This window comes from Vespula vulgaris, chromosome 2 (genome assembly GCF_905475345.1).
Source record: "Vespula vulgaris chromosome 2, iyVesVulg1.1, whole genome shotgun sequence".
Lineage (NCBI taxonomy): Eukaryota > Metazoa > Arthropoda > Insecta > Hymenoptera > Vespidae > Vespula > Vespula vulgaris.
In genome coordinates, this window is record NC_066587.1 from 17,904,963 (window position 1) to 17,932,557 (window position 27,595).

Here is a 27,595-nt window from a genome sequence, read left to right on the forward strand (position 1 = left end):
CTTTATATATATATATATATATATATATATATATATATATCTTCCTGTTGTTTGATTCGACGCGTAATTCTCATAAAAGCACTTCGATTATCCAATGGCGGAAAAGAGAACACGATATACAGGTATAGAGAGAGAAAGAGAAAGATAGATAGATAGATAGATAGAGAGAGAGAGAGAGAGAGAACTATATGTTTGGTATTGGTTTCCAACGCAAGTACTACTTACTCGTTGGATGCTATGCTGGTATTCGACGGATGTAAAATTCAGGTTCGATTCGTCGTCGCTGTGTCATACGAGAGAGGGAGAGAGACAGAGAGAGAGAGTCGCGTTTACTACGTTCGATGTTGTTTGCGTTCTGATTGGAGCATTGTACGAGAGTAAATTGACATCCGAACTGCGTTACCGCGTACCTAACTCACAGTTGCAATTGCCGTTTGTAAGAGGTCATACAGCTTTTGGTTACAACATGGTTTATACGTTCCTTCGATAGGACGCGAATCTTCGGAAAATCCGATGATAGAATCGTACGATAGAAAATTTCGTTGGGAGCATCGTCGAATTTGATAGTAGTACCCATGAAAAACAATCTGATACACAAAACACATAGTCATGTACGTGCATACAAGTACATATATTTTATATTATATCTATCGTATACTCGTATGTATATACGTACGCATATATACGTACGTTTTCGTAATTTGCTATGTTCTATCTTTAAAACGGCAACCTATCGTTTTTGTCGAGAAACAGAGAGAGAGAGAGATAGAGAGAGAGAGAGAGAGAGAGAGAGAGAGAGAGAGAGAGGACAACATCGCGATGGTAAAGTTTAGTCCGATCACACACGGACACCTGCGTTCTCGCGGATCATCCTTTGATTTATACGCAGAGCCGCATTTGTTTCGTTCAATTCTACGCGTATCGCGTTCTACGTATGTACGTACGTATGTATGTACATATGTATATACGTACATACGTATGTACGTATATATGTATCTATGTATGCATGCATACGTGTACGATCTTTTCTGTAACACGATTGCTTAACGAGGATTTCATCATTTCTTCATTTTCTTTTTTTTTGTGTTTTTTTTTGTTTTTTTTTTTTTTAATTTATTTCTTTTCCTTTCCCATTTTTTGTTTCTCTTCAACTTTCCCGATTATACATTCATTTTATTTACTGGTTTATTTACTTATTTTATTATATTACTCATTTTATTTGATGGACGTAACGTATCACTTTATAAGAACCTACTGGAAAACTTGGATTTCGCGATAGGATACATATATGTAATCTACACGTACATATATATATATATATTTAACTAATCGTTGAAAGTACTCACATATATATATATATATATATATATATATATATATATATATGTTTAACTAATCGTTGAAAGTACTCGTATCAATGCTCTTGTGAAAAAAAGAAAATCTCTCTACTTCAGCTCGAAGAGAAACGAAATAGAACGATATAAGTAACAAAGATAGAAAGAAAGAGAGAGTGTGTGTGAGAGAGAGAAAGAGAGAAAGAGAGAGAGAGAGAGACATAGGATAGGGGTTTATTCTCGTAGAAAACGTGTAGAAGCGCGCGCGCAAGTGATCGTGATCGAGACGTATATCGAGTCCGATCACGAAGCGTCGTTCGCTCCTTGTCGACCACCCTAAAAATCTGTTCCTGACGTGGTTCGTGATCGCCCAGCTAGAAATCGTTTTTCTCGCCCCCTCCTCCTCCTCCTCCCCCATTGCTACCCACCCTATGTTACTCCTAGCTTTCGTAAAAAGCGAAGAAAAGGAAGAATGTAAGTACTACATACGTCTAAGAATACGAATGGCGGATGGTTAGAAGAAATTGCCGTTACCGGAATGATCGTCTTACGAATTGGATTCTTTGATAAATATAATAATAGCGATTTATTTCGTTTCGCCCATGTCGAAACTGATCCAATTTAAATGAGAATAGTTCGTTTTTATTTTATGCGAATGATTATGAAATTTACATTTTATGAAATTCAAATGAGAATATTCTTGTTTATTTTTATTTCATAAAAGTTACGTGTAAATGAGGGTAACCGAGAGGAAAGAAGAGAAAAGGAAAAAAAAAAAAGAAAAAGAAAAAAAGAAAATGAGATTCATTTTCGTCTCTTGCTCTCTTGCTCTCTTGCAGGAAAAGAATTTATTTCTTCTTTCATTCTTCTTTATTCCTCTTTTTTTTATCTTTCTATTTTTTCTCTTTTTTTTTTTTTTTTTTTTTTTTTTTTTTTTAATTATTTATTTGTTTATTTCTTCTTATCATATAGTTCATTGCGAGTATCTACTCTCCATGTCTGAGTATAGAAAGGTCTTAACTACTTAAAGACGCAGCAAATTTATAGATTCATCACTTCCACTCATCGATCTATACAAATTTATCTAATTGGATAGATTTCTTGCTTTCTTATTTATCCGTTTAATTTATCTTTTGTTTTCAAAAAAAAAAAAAAACAAAAAAAGAAACGAGAAAAGGCTTTCATTTGTTTCTTAAGAAAATCCTTATTAGTCGTTTAATCACGTAGTACGATCCATTCGAAAATCCACAAAGTTTGATCTATAAAACGAATCAATAAAGAAGCTCTAGAGTCACATAGTACAGATGAGAACTCGAGAATGCCGTGTGAAAATTCGATCAAACGTATCCATCGAGTTGTCAGAAATTTGATTTCTTTCGGTTACGCACGGCGCATACAAAACGTCCTTGTCGTTTTCGAAACGAGAACGAGACGTTGGAAATCACTACGAGCTATCGACGTCGACGTGTCACGAACATTCTTTCTCTCTCTCTCTCATTCTTTCACTCTCATACACGTACACTTTTATACATACATATATACCACATATATATATATATATATATATATATATATATATATATATATATATATATATAGTAGATATTCAGGTAAAACACGTTCGTTTAAGAGTAGATATACGTATATAAGTATATATGTGTTAGTGTACGAGACACGCGTGTTCTGGCTAGTCCGCATCATCGTCTGCATTCAATGTTCGTTTCGTTCGAAGGGAAAAAGAAAAAGAAAAAACAGAGAGAAAGAGTAAAAGAAAGAAAGAAAGAAAGAGAGAGAGAGAGAGAGAGAGAGAGAGAGAGAGAGAGAGAGAGAGAGAGAGAGAAAAGGGATGGGATGTGGACGAAAGGGTAAATTCAACGTAACTCACCGACGAAACACATCCGTGATCGAAGACGTTCGCATTTAGAGAACGATTCGAACGTACGAATAGCTGGGACATCCCTCTCTCTTCGAATGGGTGGTGTATATGTATGCATGCATGCATGCATACATGCATGTATGTATGTATGTATGTACGTATAAAATTTAACCTTTGCTATCTATTTTTCCCCTCTTTCTCCGACTTCTTCGCGATTTGTATTCGACGCCATAACGTTCTTCCACCCTCTCACCACCCCCTCTCCATCTTTCTTTCTCTCTCTTTTTCTTTCGTCGTCCTCGTTTCTGGATCAACCGTAACGTGTCGAGTATCTCTCTCTCTTTCTCTCTCTCTCTCTCTCTCTCTTTCTATTTTCTTCTCTCTTTATCTTTCAGATTTCTGGAGGATAAGTCCTCTCTTTTCATTTTTCTCGACCTCTCTTTATTTCTTTCTCTCTTTTTCGCATCTTGTAGCGTTACTACTACGTACGATGCATTTCTTTCTTCCACTACTAGATAATCTCTCTCTCTCTCTCTCTCTCTCTCCTTCTCTCTTTTTTCTCTTTATCTTCTTTTTCTTTTCTCTTCTTCTTTTTTCTTCGAGATCATACATGGATTATACTGTAGAATCTATTCGAAACTATTTTCATCATTCAATTTAGATTTATTTATTTTATTCTTAATACTTTTTGATAATTTCTATACTTTTAATTTACGTACGTATACAGTATACACATGGCCGATCTTACGCCAACTCGTATTACTCTATTTCGTTCTCCACATAATAATCTCATGTTTCTATCCATCTTCTTTCTTTCCCGTCTGTTTATTCTGTATATACGGTTAAACGAATCATTTCATTCTATTTTGTCATTCAAGTTATATATTTTCTACTTCGTCAAAGAGTTACACACACACACACACATATATATATATATATATGCGTATATGAACACAATACTTATATTATGAGTGTAATATAGAGGAGAAAAGGAAAGAAAAGAAAAGAAAAAAGAAACGAGAGAGAAAGACAGAGAGTCTCTCGCATTTCATTCTATGACGACGTAAGCGTCTTTACCTTCTCTTTTTCATGTCAGTCCCCATCTCTCTCCTTTCCTCTCCATCTTTCTCTCTTTTTCGTTTAAATTAGACCGACCGACCGACCGACCGACCGACCGGCCGACGTTGTAGTAGTGAATTCCTCTTTACGTCGCACTTATATTTTCGCCAATGTAAACATCTCGTAAAGAAGAGAGCTTCGCACGCTTCTTATATTTTTACACGACCCTCTCGCTCTTTTTAAGATAATTTTAAAAGTGGCTCGTTAATAAAAATCTTTCGTCTCTCTCTCTCTCTCTCTCTCTCTCTTGATCTCTCTCCGTTTGTCTCTCTTTTTCCCTCTTTCTCTCTGTAACTCTCTCTCGTAATATTTTTCTTGCATTTTTCCTTCCTTTGTCCTTAGCACAACCCTCTTCCCTTATTCCCTGTTTCTACCTTTTTTTCTTGTTTTACCTCGTGACACTCTAAGACAACCCTCTTTAATTCATTCTTCATTTCTACCCCCGAAATTCTCCGTAGAATTAATGCCATCATGAAAATTATTCTTTTCTTTCTCTTCTCTTCTCTTCTCTTCTCTTCTCTTCTCTTCTCTTTTCTTTTCTTTTCTTTTCTTCTCAGGGTTTTTGTTTAAATGTTATATATATATATATATATATATAACAATTATATTTATATATATATATTAATGAAAAAAGAAAAAAAAAAGAGAAAGATAAATAGATAGAGAGAGTACAAGTACCATCTATCTATCTGTCTATCTATCTATCTATCTATCCACCTATATGAGAGAAAGAGAGAATAGACATTAAGATTCGAAACTGATTGATTCAACTTCTAACAACGCGTGCCGACGTAAGGAGGAATAGCTTCGGTGGTGTCTCAGAGTAATTTTGAATCTGTATGCAGCCGAAGAGAGAAATCCACGAGGCAATAACGCTCGCGTATTATTATGCAGATTACAAGCCTAGCGGTGGTATTAGTTCGTTATCGTACCTACATCTTGAATAACCATCTCTGTCTCTCCCACGAAGACGTTCTCTCTATCTCTATCTCCTTTTCTCTATCCTTCTCTCTCTCTCTTTGTTTGAGATGGTGAGAAGAATAATAAAAGAAAAAAGAAAGAAAGAAAGATGATCGAGATCAGAATTTACGTACGTTATTATCCTCTTCGTATTTTATATATGAATTATTTCTACAAATAATTTTTCATCGATTCTATCTATGAAAAATTATAATCTATTATAATTATCTCTGTTCTCTTTCTCTCTTCCTTTTTTTTCTTCGGCTCGAAGTGATAAAAAGGAATATAAAAAAGGGAAACAATTGGAAACAGCATTTATATATATATATACATGTATATTTTTTAACAGATTTGTCATCTTCTTTCTTTATTTATTCCCTTTCTTTCTTTTCTTTTTTTTATTGATCGATCGCATCAATCTCTCGAAATCGTAAAAGGAAAATTTTCTAGATTCAAAAATTGCATATCATGCGAGTAAAGGAAAGAAAATCGCGATTGGAAAGAGAAAAAGGGACTGATCGTAGTTGATCAAAAATGATGGTTACATGAAAAAGTAAAAAAAAAAGGTAGTAAAGAGTGAGAGAGAGAGAGAGAGAGAGAGACAGAGAGAAAAGAAAAGAAAAAAGGAAAATATGGCTCAAGGCTAAAGGAGTTTTCCTTCACGAGCCAGGGGACGCGGGAATTAATTAAGGTCGCGGTCCGTGTTATCGACACGCTCTTTCACGTTTATTTCACGGTATATGGTTCTCAGTGTCGTGGAAATTTTCGAAAGGGGAAGGGACAAAGGTCTCCGACGCATTATCGATCGTACGTTATATCGGTAATCGAATGTGCCAACCGACGACGCGAGACACGTCGAGCGAGAAACACAGAGCTCGTCAACGGAGCGCGATCTCTTTTACGTAGATCGCTCGATTATCATTGATCCTCGATATCGCTCTAACATCGCTCTCATGATCGTCTCGTGAAGGGTGCATTTTTTCTGCTTCTTTTTTTTCTTTTTTTTATATATATATATATAAGGTTTTTCTCCGTGCGCCCGCGGTGATCCTTTGTAAGCAAAGACGAAACATCCACGCTATTTTTGTCGATGGTAATTAAAAAAAAAAAAATAACCATTGATTAATTCATTTATTTTTAATTACTTTCTTCTTTATATATATATATATAATGTTTTATTTTCGTCTCGAAGCTTCTTCTTTTTTGTCTATTTTTTTTTTCGTTTTTTTAATAAGGTTTTTCTGCGTGCACTCGCGGTGATCCTTTTATAAGCAAAGACGAAACATCCACGTCGTTTTTATCGATGGCAATTTTTATAAAAAAGATAAATAAATAAATAAAAATAATTGATTAATTCATTTATTTTTAATTACTTTCTTCTTTATTTTTATATATATATATATAGCTCGTACTGTGTATAATAATCTGCGATACTTTGTGAAAAACGTACGACGCGATCGAATAGTCGATAATTTTGTTCGTTGATGAAATTGAGAGATAAGACAATCGAATCGTTTCAATTCTTTTAATCTTACTTCGTCTTTTTCCGAGATTTTTATTCTCGACGTGTTAAGCCATAAAGATTCGCGCGGAATCGATGGAAATTTACCAGGAAGGAATGCCGAGTTAAAACTAAGAATCTTCAGAGATTATATGAAAACTTAACGTTTGATTGAGTTTAATGCCCCTCGGATATCGTGTAGAACTTCTCTCAAGTATGTACTCCCTCCTATCGGTATAAACTTCGTTACCAAAGTTATCTCATATTCCTCATATTCGTTTCGGTGGCTTTAATTAATAAGACGAAACCCGAAAGACGAGATTTTCCTTCTTAGTCTCTCGAAATAATTTTAAAGCTATTCGTTAGAATCTTTATGAAAAATTTTTTAAAATTCGCCAAATTTCGATGCAACGATTTTTTTTTTTTCGATTTTTTTCATAGGAAAATTTTCTCTCTCATTTAACAAAAATACGCATAACGTTTAAATTAATCGTAATAATTATGTTCGAAGAATAATTCTCGAGAGAAAAGAATTTTGTCCAACGGATCGTTCTTCAAATTTTTTAATCGTTAAAAGAAAAACAATTATCTCTTCTCGGAGGTATATATGTATATATTTATATATATTTCTTTTTAGGACAATGAAAAAATTGTAAGAACGATCCGTTAGACAAAATTTTTTTCTCGAATTATATATACACACACACACACACGCATAGACACATACGTCTATTTATTTACTTTCTTTAAGGCTTGCAATTATAGAGAAAATAATTTTTATATAATTCGAAATATTTCGAAATGAAATCTGTCTATGATTTAAATCATTTCCATAGTTATCGGTACATTTGAATCTTTACAACGTATATATATATTATATATATATATATATATATATATATATATATATATATATAAGGAAAATATTACTTTAGCGTCTTTTATATTTCGTTGAAACGTTCAAATAGAATATACATTTAGTAGAGAAAAAGGTCAAACCCATTAAATGACATTACGAATGAAGGGAAACAGGACATGAAACGCGCGGGAGATCGAGTTATAGTATAAGATAAAAAAATATCACGAAGCTTGGAAGAAAAACGGGTTGGTTCTAACGTTGAACGTGAAAAGCTTTTAAAGGTTCATCGAGTTGGCATCGCTTGATTCATCTCTCGATAGATTGTAATTGGATCCTGTAGGTAAGGAGAGAAGGAAAAGAGTAGAAATGAGAGAACGAGAGAGAGAGAGAGAGAGAGAGAGAGAGAGAGAGAGAAAAGGAAAAGGAAACAGACAAAGAATTTTCTAAGAATATCCCATCGCGACAAATGGACAAGCCATGAAATGTCACGATCTATATATCGTGGGTGTAAAGTCACTCGAATCAGAGGAACTTGTAAAACGATCATTGGAAATATTTTAAGAGCTTGAACTTTCGCCCTTTTATACGTGCGACTGTTTCCTATTAGGATAGACAAATTTGTGATGGTTATAAATATCTCTTAGAATTAAAAAAAGAAAAAAAAAAGAACGGGAGAGAGAGTGAGAGAATGGGAAAAAAGGACGAGCAAAAAAAGGAAAGGTCAAATTGGTATGATAGTGCAAGAATAATTGATAATAACTACGATATTTTCGAACGATACCTTTTCCTATGAAATAATTACGATAATCGCAATTATTGCGGATTATCAAACGAAGGAAAGAAAGAAAAAAAACAAAGAAAGATTGTACTCACAAATATACTCGCATTTGAAGGAATTAGGTTAGATTGATATTTCCATTGGAATCGTTCTAACAATTTGCGTTCCTTGGCTATTGAATTGGTACGTGCCCGACCTATGCTCCCGATTTACCGGGGTCAGTTTATTAACAACGTTTAATTAACGTCAGTAGACACGCTCGCTTGTGTAATCAGTGACAAACTGATATAGATATAGATATAGATATAGATATAGATATAGATATAGATATAGATATAGATATATAGATATATAGATATAGATGTAAATGTAGATGTAGATATAGATATATACATATATGTATGTATATATGTATATATCGTATATATGAATATTACTATAGTGTTCCAGTTGTCTTGATGAGATGAGGATACGTGGAAAGCGTGGGAGAAAACCAGACAGAAAGAGAGAGAGAGAGAGAGAGAGAGAGAGATGACAAGAGAAAGGTAGATACCCCCTTAAACGACGAGTCGCTTATTTTAGCAAGTGCCTGTGCTAAACTTTGCCAAGATTTAATGTGCCACCAAACGAGCTGCCATCGTATAGTCGAGTATGGCTTTTATGTAGGGCAATCGATAGCATCGCACATGCATTGTTTATCTCCTTCTCTCTCTCTCTCTCTCTCTCTCTTTCTCCCATCTATCTATTATATCTATCTATCTATCTATCTATCTATCTATCTATCTATCTATCTATCTATCTATCTATATCTATCTATCTATCTCTTTAGCTATGTAATATCCATCTCGCTCGCTTCAACCTCGTATTCGGCAAACCTTCTCATCTTTCATACCTGTCGGTACATACGACGATCCGCGCGCTAATTAATTACTTTGGCATCGATTTCAAATAGGCTTGTAAAGTAGCAGGGAGTGGATTTGGGAAGTCTGAGGGAAGCCTATTCTCATTGTACTCTCATCGTCATTTCATTCAAAAATCATTATCGATCGTTCTATCCGTCCCTCTTGTTTCTCTTCTTCCGTTTCTTTTTTCTCTTTGTTTCATTTTTCTCTTCTTTCTCATTATCGAAACGAACGATAAGTCGAATTATTTTTCTCGATGATTTATTTCTTTTTATTTCGGACTTTTTTTTCTTTATACGTTTCCTTTATATATATTATATCTTAATATATATATTATTTATATTTATATATAAATAAAAAATATATATATATAAATAATACAAACCTCTATACATTTCCACGAATCGTTACGTCCGATCGAACGGACGTCCCGATCGCATCTCATTGAAAGGGTGAGTTAGGAACGGTGACGCGAGGTGATGGGGATGGTAGTTGGTAGGGAGAGGGCGTACGATCGGGTGTGGGATCCTACGTCGAAATTCGAAAGTACGGATTTAGTAACAAGGTTTCCACGGGATGGACCCGATGTAGCTCGCTAATTAAGTGCGAGCTCCAAACAGCTCGGCACAAAGCGCGGTATGTATGTACGTACGTACGTACGTACGTATGTATGTATTTGCGAATATTCCTACTCCTGGTTGCTCTCGTTATTATGCATATTAATTAATTGGATGCGAGTTGTCGGGGTGGGGGTGAAGGGTAAAGGGTGAAGATGGTGGATAGAGGGGTACCGAGTTGGTGACACTCGGGTACAATCGTCGTAATTGGAGAAGCAGCTATGTAGTTGGTGTTCGAAGAAAAGTCACCCCTTTCCTCAACGTTCTGTTACAAATAAATGTGCCATTGACCGTTCTTACGACGTATTATATTATTTATCAGACGTTTCTTACTCGAATTAGAAACTTGACGAAACCAATTTCGATCGAGTATGATTCTCTTCCTCTCTCTCTCTCTCTCTCTCTCTTTGTTTATTTTTTATTTTGTCTTTATTTTCTCTTTCACCCCGACGTTCTTCAACGTTCTTAAAACATACGTATTATACGCTCGCCTATGTGTTTAACGTCAAACGATCGATTCATTTTAACGCGATGATTGTAATAATTTTCATTTGTTTCAAATGTGAATTATCTCGAATGATTAGATAGTCGTTACGTAGACGTATCGAAGAAACATTTTTACACCTCTCTCTCTCTCTCTCTCTCTCTCTCTCTCTCTTTCGATTTTTCTGTTTCTTTTTCGTTTCTTTGTTTGTTTGTTTTTTTTCCTCTCTCTCCTTTCTCGTTTTTCTTTCTTTTCCTTTTCCCCCAACACCAACGAACGCAACAAGTTATTTTTTCTCTCGCCTCGATGAATCGAGCACGGATCGAAAGCACGGAGTTTAAACAAGCATGGGATTTATCTTGCGCGAGTGAACGACCGAGTTAATGCCGTCGGCCTCGGCCAACGAATAAAATCGATTTCCGGTTGGCAGAGTAGTTCTGATTGCAGAGAGTAGCCTGCCCCTCTCTCTCTCTCTCTCTCTCTCTCTCTCTCTCTCCACCCTCTTTTGCTACTAACCCACCCCCCAAACTCGTATAAGCACGCACCGATGTGCACACCTCCATTTACAGCGTGTACATATCATAATTAAACTCGCGAGTGTAAAGTACCTCGGATAGCTCTCTATACCGCATCACTGCAGGACACAGAAGAGAGAAAGAGAGAGATAGAGAGAGATGGAGAGATAGAAAGAGATAGATAGATAGATAGAGAGAGAGAGAGAGAGAGAGAGAAGCGGTATGTTCTCGCGCGTGTATTCGCTTCTCTGATCCGACGGGAGAATTAATTAACCGAGCGTACGCGAACTCACATCGGCTGCTACGTGCTTCCTTTGGTTTTAGCAATATTGCTTTTCCATACATCCGTTCTGATCCTTTGCTCTGATCGTTGCCCTTTGTTTTCTTCTTCTTCTTCTTCTTCTTCTTCTTCTTCCTCTTGTTGTTGTTGTCGTTGTTGTTATTGTCGTTGTTGTTGTAGTTGTAGTTGTTATTGCAAAATGGAAAATCATTTTGAGATAGACGTTCATTCCTATTCGTGGATATTATGCCTCGTCGCGTCTCGTTGGGATTTGAAGGATTTAGATAAAAAGAAAGAGAGAGAGAGAGAGAGAGAGAGAGAGAGAGAGAGAGAGAGAGAGAGAGAGAGAGAGAGAGAGAGCAAGAGAATACCCCAAGAGACAAGAATAATTTTCTTTCGTTCGACTTCCTTCTTTGTTCCTCTTCATCTTGTTCTAGTTCATTTTATTCTTTTTCCTATTATTCTCTCTCAAACGAGAAGAGAGTCCCTCGAAACGATGGATTCTTTTGTTAAATTGATATACAGAACCGTCGTTATCTAACATCTCGTAAACACTAACGATAGACTAATCGACCTCGTTTAACAAACGTTCGTTCTTTTCTTTTCTTTCCTTTTTTTTTGTCCTTTTTTTCTTCTTTTTTTTCCTCTCTTTTTTTCTCCTCCTCAAGGTCTATCAAGTCGTGCACCACTTGAAAAGTTAGCTCTCTGTCCTTGCTCCCGTTTCTTCTTCACGACGACGAAGCCAATTCAATCCTTTCCACGTAATCGATTACATGCGGTAAACAACGTAGTTAAAATAAAACCTTCCTTCTCGATCTCTTCAAAGGATCGTACGTTAGATCTTCTTACGTAGTTTCGAACGAATGACGTAGGAAAGTGGTTAAAGGCCAACCAAGCTGTTAGCGCATCTCGCTTATCTCCGGACACGTACAAACACACCCATGACGTGAATATACACGAATAAACACACTCTCAAAAAACACATACACGTACGCATCTATGTATATATATGTAACCCCTTTCCTTCGCTCATCCGTGTCTCTATCCTTCTACCTTTTCATCCCCCTGTTCTTTGAGCCTGTTTGACCCCACGCCCTAAATATTCTCTCTCTCTCCCTCTTTCCCCTACTGGGCGAACCGAGCACATTACACATCCGAAGCACATTAAATTTCCCGGGAGATATTTCGAACGACGTTTTCCAGATTTTTATACGCCCCGTTCAATTCGTTTTGCGCCCCTACAATCTCCTTCGGGCTAGGCCAGACGATATTCCTCCCTTTCTTTTCTTTTTGCATTCCTTCTTTCTTCATTTCATGTTTCTCTCTCTCTCTCTCTCTCTCTCTCTGTCTGGCTCTTTTTTCTTTTTTTTTCTTTGTTCTTTTCTTTTGTTTTTTTTTTCTTCCTGTCTCTTCTTTTTTTTAAATTTGTTTTATTTTATCGTCCTACCGAGGACAAATCGTTTCGTTCGCTTTTCTACTCTGGTTTTTTTCTTTTTTTAATGGCTAAGAGCTCGTAATTAAAAGAACAATCGATTCTCTCTCTTTCTCTCTCTCTCTCTCTCTCTCGAACGTCTGGTAATTATACTCCCCTTCGAAAATGTCATTAAGATACTAATGGAAATGAGTTCGACAAATTTTCTTTTACGATCGAGCAATTTTCAAAAATTTCTAAAAGTAAATAAAGTATTAAACGGGAGCGTTTTAAAACGTGATCAATTTTCGATTACGTATTTTACTGCGCGGTTTATACAATATAATACCTATATATGAAATATGCATAAAGAAATTTTCCATTGAAATTCCAAAGGAGATATCAGCTCTCTCTCTCTCTCTCTCTCCCTTTCGTGCGTTCGTAAAATAACAAACACGAAAAAAGAGTGGCAAACTTATCGTTCGATATATATATATATTTTTTTCTTTTTCTTTTTGTGACACCCTGTACATCCGCTTACGAATACAGTAGTCATCGCTCGTAGGAGGATACACAGCCTCCGGGACACGTTTTATCCCGTCGGAAAGATGACTCGGGGCTTTTGGACGTAAATTTACGGGGATGTTTTCGTGAAACGATTCGTAGGGGGATTGCACGGCAAATTCCAAGGTTCCTCTCATCTCGTGATCTATCGTATTTTCATCTTTATCGCATTTCTTCTTCTTCTTCGTCTTCTTCTTCGTCTTCTTCTTCTTCTTCGTCTTCGTCTTCGTCTTCGTCTTCGTCTTCGTCTTCGTCTTCGTCTTCGTCTTCGTCTTCTCCTTCTCCTTCTCCTTTTTCTTCTTCTTCTTTTTTATGATATTAAACTGCAAAGAAAAATAAAAGTAAAAATAAAACATTCGTAACACGTACGATAGATCAACGCAAATATCAAATATAGCTGCTGCTCCATATCGAATCGATTTTTAATATATATATATTTATATTTTTTTAATTACATATTATTATTCTCTCTCTCTCTTTCTTTTCTCCCTAATTTCTCCTGTAATAGCAATAACGTTTCATAAAAGTCTTCGATGAAAAAAATAAAGAAAAATCTGGGTTACATCTTTGTAGAGAAAAAATTTTCCATTTTCTTTTCTTTCTTTTCTTTAAGTTTCAAACTTTTTCAACGTTCTACGCGAATCTTTCTTATTTTCTATCTTTCTCCTTCGTTTCTATCTTCCCTCTCTCTCTCTTTTCTTTTTTTTTTTTTTTTTTTTAATTCAAATCTCGTCGTTCCGTTATCCACCTTTCTTCCTTCCTTTCCTTGTTTAATCCGCGTAATTGCGGTCTACGCAAAAGCCACGGAATTTCATTCGCTGCACAACTCGGCGAAGCCATTTTGACGGTCCGCGGTTAGTACATGATTTCGAACGGACTCGTGTCTCTCTCTCTCTCTCTCTCTCTCTTTCTTTCTCTCTATTTCTCTGTTTCTCTCTCTCCCCTTAAATTTCTCAAATGCTTTCGAAATTTCATGACGTCCTTGTAACGTGTGACGTTACGATAGGCTTTATATCTCTCGAAGAGCATACCGTTTAAATGTAAGTACTGAAGTACTACTTAACTAACTCTCCTGAGTTTATACGTAACATTATCGATTTTACAATCGATTTATTCGATCAAATTTATTCTTCGATATTATTGATCATTAATAAAATTTCTGTCCATTCCGATTTATACTATTTCATGATTTCGTTATTAATTTTTTTTTTTTTTTTTCACGTATATCTATAGAACGTCGAACATTTACGAACGTCTCGAACGTCTCGAACATAGAGCACAAGTTCGCACGAGAAAGAGGGGCACAAACTTTGCGTTGCACTTCGACAAAGTTACATTTATCTTGGCTATAGCTTTGCAATTAAGTACGCAACTCTCTGGGAAGATAAAGACGGCAAGTTTAAACGTTCGGAACTCTCCCTCTCTTTCTCTCTCTCTCTCTCACTCACTCTCTGTTTCTCTTTCTCGTTCCTTAGGATTGTTTTCATCTTTGTAGGATCTATCAAGTTTGCTAGAGAATTCATGCTTGAAATCAAGATATTTCTATGTACGCACGTACATTTTATTGTATCGTATCGATCTATGTACAGTTTGAAGTTTGATCGGAAACTTCTTTTACTTCTTCTTTTTTCTCTTCTTTCTCATCTTTTTTTTTTCTTTTCTTATTTTATTGATAAAGAGAGGATATATATTCGTTAATATTTTTAGAATCGTTAATATACCGATAAAAAAGAGAAAAAGAAATCGGAGAGATGAAGCAAATTGGTAGGAGAAAAATGTACCTATAAAAATTATATACATACATACATACACACATATATATATATATATATATATATATATATATGTAGAGAGAGAGAGAGATAGAGAGAGAGAGAGAGAGAGAGAGAGAGAGAAAGAGAGAGGGAATTTCTAAAAGAAAAAATTACGGTAACTCGACGCGAAAACAGAAAGAGAAAAAGAAAGAGATAGAGAAAGAGGTAGAGAGAAAAAAGAGAGATACACCGACGATATCTCAAGCATTTTCTGTGCTTTTACGCATCAGCTGATCGCTACTCGCATGGCTAAGCAACAAGTCCAACGTGGATTCTCGCGGAGTAGAATAGCGAAGCGCGAGAAGATCGAGCGCACGGTATTCGCTCGGGGAGATAATTGTAGAGAATTTGCAATTTCCACAAAGAGAGAGAGGGAGAGAAAAGGATATATATATATATATATATATATATATATATATATAGACACATACACATACACACATACACACGCACATACATAGAGAGAGAAAGAGCATTTCCATTTCTACGTGGCCTGGAGGATATGATCGCGCAGCTCTCAATTTGTGTGGGAGGTAGTACGATCATATCGGGCTTTTCCTTCCATCTTCAATCTATTCGCTTACATAAATGAATCCACTCGAACTTCTCTCTCTCTCTCTCTCTCTCTCTCTCTCTCTCTCTCTCTCTTTCTCTCAATAACCATCATTATCTTTATAATTCTTCTCTCATATAGTTGTTTCGAGGAGAAGCTGACGAACCGATAATAAAATTCGAAGATGAAAACACTAATAAAAAATGTTATAAGGGACAACGAAACTATTTACTATTCTCTTTTTCTGTCCCTATTTTAAAGAGAAAGAGAAAGAGAATGTGGAATGGAGAGATAGAACGGCGTTAAAATAGAGAATTAACATAATTTCTATTCACGTAGAGAACAGGGACTCTCCTATACTAAATGCAATGTTCAAAGCGATAAAGGAAACTTTCCTATTTCCCTCTATCCCCTCTTGATTTCCTCCATTTATTCTCTTTCTCTCTCTTTCTCTTTTTCTTTTACTTTCTCTTTCTCTTTCTTTTCTTTTCTTTTCTTTTCTTTTCTTTTCTTTTTAACTATGCCATCGTCTCTCTCATCGTCGTCGTCACCGTCGTCGTCGTCGTCGTCGTCGTCGTCGTCGTCGTCGTCGTCGTCGTCGTCGTCGTCGTTCAAAAGAGCAGAGGAACCCCGTACAAGTCTCTCAGCAATTATCCTTCGGCCAGTTTTCTACTTGGTTGCCTCTTAGGAAAAAGAGGTGGATGTTATAAAGTGTAAAAAGGACACGAGAGGAAAAGCGTTCCTCCTCTCGTCTATGTTCCCAAGAGTCGCGAGAGGCGTCACGATGAGACGAGACTGCTGCTTTTCCTCTTTTCACTCTCTTTCTCTTTCTCTCTCACGCTTTTTCTTCTCCTCTCTTCTCTTCTCTTCTCTTCTCTTCTCTTCTCTTCTCTTCGTAATTGAGCAGGACGATCATCACAGTCGAACAAGTTCCAATAGTTCGTCTTGCTTTATTCTCACGTGTCTATCTCTTTGTCTCTCTCTTTCTTTTTCTCTTTCTCTTTCTCTTAGTCTCTCTCTCTCTCTCTCTCTCTCTATCTCTATCTCTCTTTCTAACTTCCAAGCACGTATCAAGATTCTCCGCGGGGATACATTCGACTCGAACATGTTTCTTTCCTCTCTCTCTCTCTCTTTGTCTATATCACCCCGTCACTTCTTAACTTTGATTACTTTTAAAATAATCTTCGATTAAAGGAATCCCTGATTATCTACTAAGAACAATCATACCCGTTTCACATCTTTCTCAATTCCTTCGGGGAAACTTTGAAACCTTCGTCCTCCTCGTAGTTCTTCACGTATTCCGTCCCAATGCCTGCCAATTTTTCTCGTCTAATTAAACTCGAGTGTCTCTTGCATTTTTCAACGACTTCAAATTGGCCGGAGTCGACTTTAAGTTTAAAGTAATACGATCAACATATGTACATACATACATATATATATATATATATATATATATATATATATATATATATATCAACTCTCTTGTGTAATCTTCTACTCTTTCATTATATCTCTCGAACTCGATCCACCCAACTCTTCTCCCTCGTACCACCCCTCCCCACCTCGCCACCCCTCCCATGTTCTTAAAAAAGACACACTGCGCTGGCCTTTTTCAGGAATCTCGTTTTTCGGTTGACTAAAAGAAAATTTCTCTCTCTCTCTCTCTCTCTCTCTCTCTCTCTTTCGTAGGAACATAAAAATAAAAAAAAACAGATTAAAGAAAGAAAAAAAAAAGAAGAAGAAGAGAGGGATATGAAACAAATACAGGACGAAAGAAACGAGAGATAAAAGTAAAAATCTCGGGAACACTCGAAAGCCCATGGCTCACCACTCTAGGAACAAATTTTGTAACGCAGCCAAACTCTTTTAACAGTTTCGTTGGTTTCCTTCCTCTTCTTCTTCCTGTTCTTTTACTTTCTCTTTTTTCTTTTCTTTTCTTTTTTCTTTCCATCGTAGTCGTCGTAGTCGTCGTAGTCGTCGTTGCTCTCTTTCTCTTTCTCTCTCTCTCTCTCTTTCTTTTTTTTTTTATTTTTTTCTCTTGTATACCATCACATTGTTGCTGGGCCCGCATTAGCAACAAAACGATCACCAAATAGCCATGTACGTAGTCGAGAGAAAAAGAGAGAGAGAAAGAGAGAGAAATCTACAAGGAAGTAGGAACTTTCCTACCAAAAGAGAAAGAGAGAGAGAGAGAGACAGAAAGCCAACCCCAAACCCTTGTGAACTACATAGCTAGAGGACCGAACGAGTTCCTCCTTCTTCACTTTGTCTCTTCCCCTCCACTTTATTCTTCCAACGAAGCGTTTCCAGAGATCCAAGGATCTTCTGAGAATCTCCAGCTCTCTCGCTGCGAATTAACTTTAGTCTTCATTGGCGAGAATGCACGTGGAATAAACGAGCGAGCTTCCTTCGTCTCTCTCTCTCTCTCTCTCTCTCTCTCTCTCTCTCTCTCGCATCTCTCCACGTATTCTAAGAGATTCCTGTCAAAGATAAGATTCGAAGAATCTAACTTTTGATAAATTGATCGAATAATTTATTTATTCATTCATTCATTTATTTATTTATTTATTTTTAGTACGTTTCATTTTTTTCCATCGTTATAAAAAAAAATAAGAATATATATATATATACATGTTTATATATATTCATATATATATATATATATATATATATATATATATATGTATGTATGTATGTATGTATGTATGAATAAAAATAATCAAATAATCATGTCGATACAGAAATTATTAAATAATATCGATAATTTTTAAGTATCGTGGTGCGAGGAAAATATGGGAAAAAGATAATTGGTACATTATCACGTTTGATTATTTAATCCGTGCGCATAGCTTTTTATTGAAGTTTATTATTCAAAACGTTGAAGTCGCATCGAACAGACAAATCGTTCTGCTGTTATATCGGGTTATAATGGAAATATTAAAAATTGAACGAACAGATTCGAAAAATTTCAAATGATATCAATATTTCCTCCCGGTTATATTCATTTTGCATCCTATCATCGTTCCTATCGATTTGTTTAATCATACAATTTCACGCGCTCGAAACGCCTGGAATTTATATCTTCTCGTCGACCGATCATTTATTTATTATTTTTTTTCTTTTCTCTCTCTCTCTCTTTTTATTTTTCTTAAAACTACCTTTCATATTTTCTTAAACGCCTGACGAGATGTTTGTTAATTGCGCTCTCGAGATTTATAAATAGGTGATACAATCATTCGTAGAATACATTGGACGTATGTTTACTACCTAACGTTTAATTGCAATTTCGTTCAAGAATAAAGGATATTAATTGGGCCACCACGGAATGCAACTTATAATTATAAATGTCAACGTGCTCGCGTTCGCGAGCCACCGGAGAATTTCCCAAAAAGTCTGTAGCTTCCTATATAAGCGTAGGGGAACGGGGGTTGACAGTGGTGGAAAGAAGGGTAGGAGAAGGGAGGACGTGTAATTTAACTTTAACTCGAGCGTTCAACGTGTCCCCGAATTAGCTTCCTATCAAATCCGATGTGATTCTGACACGGCTCGTACATTTTAACTATGACAATACATATGTATGCGTTTCGTATTTTTGAATACTTAACTTTCGATTATTTCGACACAACTTTCAATTATTCCACCTTTAAATTTGTCTCGTGTATACAGGTAATAATAAATTTTCATCTTTATTTATCAATATCGATTCGACGAACGAAGAAAGAAAAAAAGGAAGACCGAATTTATATTCTCTTTCGATGAGAAGATATTTAATTGGATAATTTGTCAAATATATTTAAATCCTTTTGGTAACAATAATGACAAATAATATTTATTTATTTGTTTGTTTATTTAATTAATTTTTTTTATTAATTCATATTTATTCAAAAAAAAAAAGAAAAAACAGAAGACTAAATGAATTTATTCTCTCTCTTGAAAAAATAAGGATTTACTGACGTCTTAATTATTTCAACACAGAAACTTTCAACTTTAAGATCACGCTCCGTCGAAAACTAATCTAGCAATCTCTTTTTTATCATCATCATCATCATTATTATTATTATTATTAATTATCGATCGATATAATTATTACAAAATATATTAATATCGATCAAAAAAGAAAAAAAAAGAAAAAGAAAGAAAGAAAGAAAGAAAGACGATCAACCAAAGAACGGACGAAGGAATTCTTATACTCGTAATCTGCCTTTTTTCGTTTGATCATGAAAGATAAATAAAAGTAATAAGAATAGAATCTTATCGACGATGGACATGTTCGAGTTGAAAGAGTAACGTGAAAGAAAGATAAGGGTCAAGAGTTAACGTCGATGCACGTACACACACCCCCACACTCTCCCACACACATACATACATATATACGCAAAAAGGAATGTAGAAGACAAGTGCAGTGGCACTGGCAATAAAGGTAGTAACACTAGCAGTAGTAACAGCAGTACCAAAGGATGGTAATTTGCAAGCAATCAGCGTGAGGGCATAGTTAGAAGTAAGGGTCGGTTCTGGAACATGCCCGGCTAACCTGTGACTCGAAGCTAGTAGTAGTCCAACTAGACGAGATGTGTCCTGAGGGACACGACCGAAGTGCTTGCCTGATTCTCCTTCCTTCCTTCCTTTCTCCCTCTCTTTCTCTTTCTCTCTCTATCTCACTCTTTCACTCTTCCCTTCTGTTTCCTTCTTTTTTTTCTTACCTTTTCTCAACCTCGTTTATCCCGATTCGCGTTCGAAACTTTATTTGCTATCGTTTTCCACCTCCCTTCGTTCCTTCGTTCCCATTTTCTTGCAATCTAATCGCTTCGTCCCTTCGTCCTTCTTTCGTTCTTTCGATCGTCCTTCGATCGTTCTAATACTTTTTCTTTTTCCTTTTCTCTTCTTTTGTCTTCTTTTTTCTCTTCCTTTCTCTTTGTTTATTTCGAAATTCGCTCACCTAGTAAGAAACTTTATTTTTCTTTTTTTTTTATACCCCTTTTTTTATTTCTCTCTCTCTCTCTCTTTCTGAGATACACAGACACACACACATACTATATTTTCCTTGTTAAAGCACCAGAAACGAACAAAAAAGAAACTCGACTTATTTCACGACCGATTTCGCAAATACATACATATCTAAACAATGTATTTCTGATTGATCCAGTTTAAAGTAAAAAGATCCAAAGATTACAATCATATTCCATTTAACCTTATTTAACTTCACTAACGTTACACTTCATTTAACGATATAAAGAATTTACTTTCTTTTTCTTTTTTTCATCTTCTAACCCCTCCTCTCTCTCTCTCTCTCTCTCTCTCCTTGATATCCCATATTATTACCCCCGATCGATGATTACGTTAGTTCACCAAATCAATCAACTGATTAATAAATACAACACATGATTATTGTAGAACGTTGAATAATTCTTTATTGGTCAGATCGCGTATAAAAAATTCACTTGGTAGTTATTCGAGCTGCGATTATCGGAAATGGATAGAAAGTTGAAATTCCCGAAGGATTCCCTCAGGCTTTTTGAGGTAATTCGATCACCTTTACCTTGGCCCGGACCCGACGGTTCTTCTTCGATGGCACTTGGCACTTCCGTTATACCACACAGTGTTCGCAGTTACCGCTAAAGTCCGATATTCTCGTGGAATACTAAACGCCATTTGGCAAACCGAGTGCCGCAGTAACCAATGTTCTTCGTTCTGTCCTCCTCCTACCTCTTCACCTTCTCACCTCCTCACCTCCTCACCTCCTCACCTCTCATACCTTCAATCCTTTTTTATCCACTCTTTCCTTGTCTTTTTTTCTCTTTTCTCTCTCATTCTCTCTCTCTCTCTTTCTTTCTCTCTTTTTCTCTTTCTCTTGCTCTCTCTTCGAATATTTTATTTAAGAAGTTCGAAAGACCAGCAGCAGCAGCAGCAGCAGCAGTAGTGGTAACAGCAGCAGCAGCAGCAGCAGAACATTTTCTTTATCGTTATGACGATCGAACTTTTTCTAAAGATATAGAGCATCGAAGGAATTGCGATAGTTAACCTCGATCTCACAAACTCAAGGATTTAACGTCAATGTTTCCTTCCTTTCTTTCTTTCTTTCTTTCTTTCTCTCACATACCAAAGTAAAAGATAGAGATAGAGATGGAGAGAGAGAGAGAGAAAAAGAAAGAGAGAGAAAGTTTCTTTTTTTTTTTTTTTGTTGAGAAAAAGAGAAGTAAATACGTTATCGCACGAAGAGAACTGCTTAGAAATCGTTATTCGGTCTCGTTTCGATATTCTCCTTGAAAAGTCGATTCTCAATGGAATACACACACACATATAAATGCACATAAGTATATTTCTGTGCTGTACTTTAACAGCTAGGTATGTGCGGTGACACATCGTGAGAAGGTACTTCAAACCTCGAACGTAAAAGATTCGTAGTATATATGTATATATGTATGTATGTATGTATGTGTGTATGTATGTATGTATATATGTATGTATGTATGTATTTCGTAGTAACGACGTTGTTCTATGTGGTCTCAACGTTTAAAAAGCCGAGCCTCCTCGACTCACGAAAGACGCTTTGAGCGGTCGTTTAAACGATTTTTTTACATCGTCGTTAAACGCTTTTCTCCGTTCGCGCCTCTTTTCTTTCTCTCTCTCTCTCTCTCTCTTTTTCTTTCTCCTTCTCATTCAGATCGATACTCAGAGAAAAAGAAAGAAAGAAATAAAGACAGAGAGAGAGAGAAAGAGAGAGAGAAAGAGAGAGAAATCATTCTCAAAAGAATTCTCTTTTACCAGCTTCTTATAAGAAATTATAAAAGTCGACTTTGTTTTCCCTCATATATTTCTCCCACACCTCTCACTCCTCCAAAAAAAAAAAAAAAAAAAACAAAAACAAAAAGAAAAAAAAGGAACACCGAAAAAAAGGAAACTATATCTTTACCTTTTAATTTTTGTGTTTTTTTTATTTTTTTTTGCTTGAAAACAAGTCCTAGAAGGAAAAAGAAATGGTCAAACGGATGGAAAGTTTGATAACAAGATGATATAAATCGTTTCCTTCGAAAGTTCGCTTATCGCCGATTCGAGAATGCAGGCCAGCAAAGTGGATTTGTTATAGAGCGAGAGAGAGAGAAAGAGAGAGAGAGAGAGAGAAAGAGAGAGAGAGAGAGAGAGAGAGAGAGAGAGATCGAAGCCGATCTTTACGCAGTCTACCGAACGTTCATCCTTCTCGCAAAGCTTCTCTGATATTATTCTTTGGGATTTGTTCGCCGGTAAAGTCTTTATTATAAGCCGAAGGTCCCTTGCTCTCTTGGGAATAGAAGCAAAGTTTTAACTCGATTTTTTCGATAGCTTCCTTCCTCTCGTTACCAACTTTTCTCTCTCTCTCTCTCTCTCTCTTTTTCTCTTTCTCTCTATCTTTCTTTTTCTCTATCTCTTTCTTTCATTATTTTCAGCAACTTGCTCGCTTGCATCATTCCATTTCCAATTCCTCACTGAGAAGGGTCTATATCGATTTAAAACGATTTTTTTTATTATTATTTTGTTTATTTTTTTTCCTTGTTTTTTAATCGATGTCTGTAGTACACTTTTATTTTTTTTCCTTTCTTCCTTTCTCAATTTTTTTTTTTTTTCTTTTTCTTGGTCACTTTCGACCAAGTGACACGGCTAATTCTTCATTTGTTCATCGATCATAATTCTATCCTCTTTTTTTTTTTTTTCTTTAAATATATGTGTAACATACATATACATATATATTTAATAAAAGTATAAGGTGAACCAAAAGTTCACAGTTCAATTACACGTTTCCGTTACTTTTTAGAATAATTTTATTTTTTACTTTTTTTTCTATTTTTTTTTTCATATGTGTGTATATATATATATATATATATATATATATATATATATATTAAATTATAAAACTACAAGCATAGCTTGTATAAATAAAAGTTTGATGAGTCTCGAAAAGTAGTAATTCGTTTTAAAAATTGCCTAGAAACTTTTGGCTACGCCTTCATCCCTCTCTCTCTTTCTCCTCCGAGATCTCTCGATCCCCTTATCCCTATATAACATTATATCAAATGCAATTGCGATATAGTTAACGTAAATGCATAGTGATCCGAAATGAGCTCTCGATATTGAATTTCCTCTTGATGGTTCATACCATGTAATCTTCGATCCATCGATACTAAAATAATGCGAAACGTAAGCTACATTCTAAACGCTTTCGAAATGCCGAAAGCTAACTTAATGCAAAGTGAATACATCTTGCGATCTAACAATTAGGTAATGAAACATTAACCATTATGAAAATTATGCATTCCTTTGCATCTTTTCGTGTTTATATTTTTTGTGTATTGAAAAAAAAAAAAAAAAACAACAGAAAAGAAAGGAAAGAAAAAAGAAAAGAAAAAATCAATTACCGCGTTTTTATATAATAGTAAAAGAATGTTATGCGAAAGTAATTTGTATTGAATTTTTTATCGTTTGTGCATTTATCTTTTTACTTATCGATGATCGACATTGAGTTCGTCGACTTTAGTCTCTCTCTCTCTCTCTCTCTTTTTTTCTATACGTAAAGGTAAATTATTCTCTATTAATGAATGAAAAAAAAATTTTTCTTTTTTTTTTTTTTTGTTTATTTCCATCGAATTTTCAACCAATTATTTTTTGTCAACCGATTGACATCGAATTTATTGATTTCTATAAATATATATATATATATATATATATTTCTCTCTCTTCCTCTCTTTCTTATACGGGAAGGTAAATTATTCTCTATTAATGATCGAAAAAATACTTCTGCATTTTTCTTTATTTTTTTTTCTTGTAATTTCATCAAATTTTTAATCAGTTATTTTTTGTTGGCCGATTCATATCAAATTTATTGATTTCAAAAAATCGTACGACAGAAGAAATATTCCATTTCGACTTTTAACAATTGTCTGTGTTTCGATCGATCGACTCACAGAAAGATGGTCGATTTGCTATTATTAAAAAATAAAATAAATAAATAAATAAATACTAATAATAATAAATAATAAATAAAAAAAGAATACGAGAAAAATACTTGGACTTTGTACGTCGTTTGTTCGTTACGTTTCATGTCGTATAATCGAACGAACCGAGAGTGTAACTACATATGTACGTCGCGAGGTGTTTGTCGGAAAAAAAATCGTCGTCGCTGATACACGCTCACGCGTTTACGAGATTAAAAGGGAGTCGATCCGCGTTGGAAACGTTTCTCGCGTGTCGCACCGTTAATTTTCCTCTTTTATCGAACGGGTCGCGACCACGAGACCTGACGTAATCGTAAATCAATTAACTTGATGCCCGACGAATCGATCCCCAATGCAAACGTGATTACTGCCTCGAAACGAGATTTGTTTTCCGTGTGAGTGCCAATTTTTGTCGATGACAAAGCAACCAAGAGAAAGATCGTCGATTTTATTTTATTTTATTTTATTTTATTTTATTTTATTTCGTTTCATTTCATTCCGTTTCATACCGTTTCGTTTCATTTTTCTTTCTCTCGTTTTTAAGGCTTCCAATTAATTTTACGCGAATATATATTAATCGAAAACGAATAATTTTTTACAAGCATTAATATTATATATATAAATGTAAGTGATATGCGTAGTTACGATACGCGAATTCTACACGTTGTATCGTACGTGTACATTGATAAGAATATATATATATATATATACATAAATACGTACGTGCGTACGTAGTTATAAATATTATTAGGTCGTCGACATCAATAGATACACCAGGCTAAGGTCTAAACGTCTCGAGAAGATAAACAAATAATTCGTCTTTGTTTATACCCGAAGAGCTCGTTAATGCGTTCAGTCGTCGTATGCCATAGCACGAGTTTACATCGTACCGAACGTGCGTGATGTTTAATCGATCGATGTTCCATCAGCAGACCCGTCATCAATGTGATCTCGTATATTCTAAACGATCTTCTTTTAACCACGTATGTACAACATAGATACATACATACGTACGTACGTACATTCACGAGTATAGACATACATATCTATTATTCCGTACGTATAAAAATATTTGTACATTTTAATTCCGTATCTGCGTTTTAATTTTCTTCTTTTTTCTCTTCTTCTTCTTCTTCTTCTTCTTCTTCTTATCTTCCCTTTTGTTTTTTAATAGTCACGCAACAATAATTTTTCTTTTCTAGTGTCAAAAGAACTATGAAGCTTTCGAGAAAAAGGTTAGAGTAAGCATGAGAGAGGAAGAGAGAGAGAAAGAGAATATTACGAATGGTTTTGCTCGACTTCCTGCTACGTTTCATACTACAAACAGAGTTCGAGCGGTAGTTTCCTTTGATACAAGCAACTCGCTTCGGAACACAGGGCTTACTGCGTTTTATTCATGAGGCCTCAATGTTATCGTTATGCGAATACCGTTAACCACGAGCGCGCAAATCGATTTCGTAGCACGCACGCGCCGCACACCGTTAAAGAGCTTTCCTTGACGCTAGTAACTTTATCTCTATCTCTGATACGTACGTGTGTATGATGTGTGCGTGTGTATGTATGTGTACACGTTACACATGTTTCTCTCATCGATGGTTAATAAGTTTCTCGCTAATTAATCGCTTACCTCATGAATTGCGTTTGTTCATTAAACGACGTTTATTTAATACGTATATTAATTATCTTCTAATTAGAATTATATATTATCTATACATATATATATATATATGTATGTATATGTATGTATACGCGTATACGTGTTTATGCGTATGTATGTATTTAAAGACATACAAATATCAACTTGTTTTCAATTCGATCGATCGTTATTATTATTATCAAAGGATTTTACTTTATGATAATGCGAACGTATTGTTGGTTGATAAAATTTTCAGTAAAAATCGTAACTGAGGTTCAAGTATTTACGTATTACCATTTTCATATGTGAGATATATATATATATACATACATACATACATATATCTATATATCTCTGGTAGTTACGTAGTTATACGAGGATGTGGCCGCATAGAGAGAGTCGACCATAGTAGATCGTAGGAGGTATTCATAAAGTTATGAGCACTTAAGCCAGAGAGTCGAAAATAGAAGAGAGAGAGAGATACATATACACATATATATACCATATGTATATACATACGCTACATAGAGGATGGACCAAATGCACGATTTCGGTTTTCTTAGTGTGCGAATGAAATGAGAGCAAACTTTTCGAACGTTGTTACAACTTCGAAAAATGTCTCTCATTTCCTTTCTCTCTCTCTCTTTTTTTTTTTTACCTTTCTTTCTTTTTTCTCAAAGAAGAAAGAAAGAAAAAGAGGAGAGAAGAGAAGAAAAGAAAAAAAGAAAAAAATTGTCGATCCTCCCTCGAGTTAAACGATCTCGTTTGAAAATCGAAAGGTGACTCGATAAATCATGTTTTCTTATCAGCGTAATCAAATTTTAAAATCTAATTTTGAAGATGTGCCCTTCTAATTGTAAGCGATTTCTCTATATACATAGCTCAAAGAAGCCCCTTTCCTTTTTAGTGTAATCTAATCATACGAAATTTTCCTTCGAAAACTTTACGGGCATATTCTAAGTTCAAAGTGTAGCAGTATATTACATCATAACCTTTTTCGACTTTGATAAAAGGATGTTTGACGGGCGGAGGGGAGAGGGGGTGAGTAGAGAACGTGGGGATAGAGGGTGGACGGGGATAGAACGGCATCGTATACACATCGTCATCTTATTGGATTAAATATTGTTAAGACATTTTCAAAAAGAATCTGATTATTAAATTTCGTAAAAATTAAATTTCTTATTTACATATCTATATTTACAAATATCGTATATCCACCATAAACATATATACAATATATATATATATATATCATTCAATAGATATTTTTACTTTTATAATACGTATTACATTAGCAGCAATACATATAGGAAACAGGTACGTGTGTATTACGTCTATAGAAAAATATATCGTAGCGTTTTGATAAAAAGGAAAAGAAGTTGTAAAAAAATGAAAACGAAACGAAAAGAAAAAAATTGAAAAAAGAAGG

General features: G+C 35.2%; 1 protein-coding gene across 5 annotated transcripts in view; it reads left to right on the top strand.

The window, feature by feature from the left end:
* The window catches only part of LOC127072932 (protein madd-4), a 182,965-nt gene that overhangs the window by 31,395 nt on the left and 123,975 nt on the right, over positions 1–27,595 (top strand). For 2 of the 5 annotated variants that reach the window (XM_051013812.1, XM_051013816.1), the window contains exon 1: positions 25,315–25,513. The exons of 2 other annotated variants lie outside the window; for them this stretch is intronic. In XM_051013812.1, coding sequence (XP_050869769.1) covers positions 25,433–25,513 — 81 coding nt within the window. In that variant the 5' untranslated portion in view covers positions 25,315–25,432. Of the gene's footprint in view, positions 1–25,313; positions 25,514–27,595 lie in introns of those variants that run through there. One more of the 5 variants, XM_051013813.1, reaches the window with a different exon arrangement.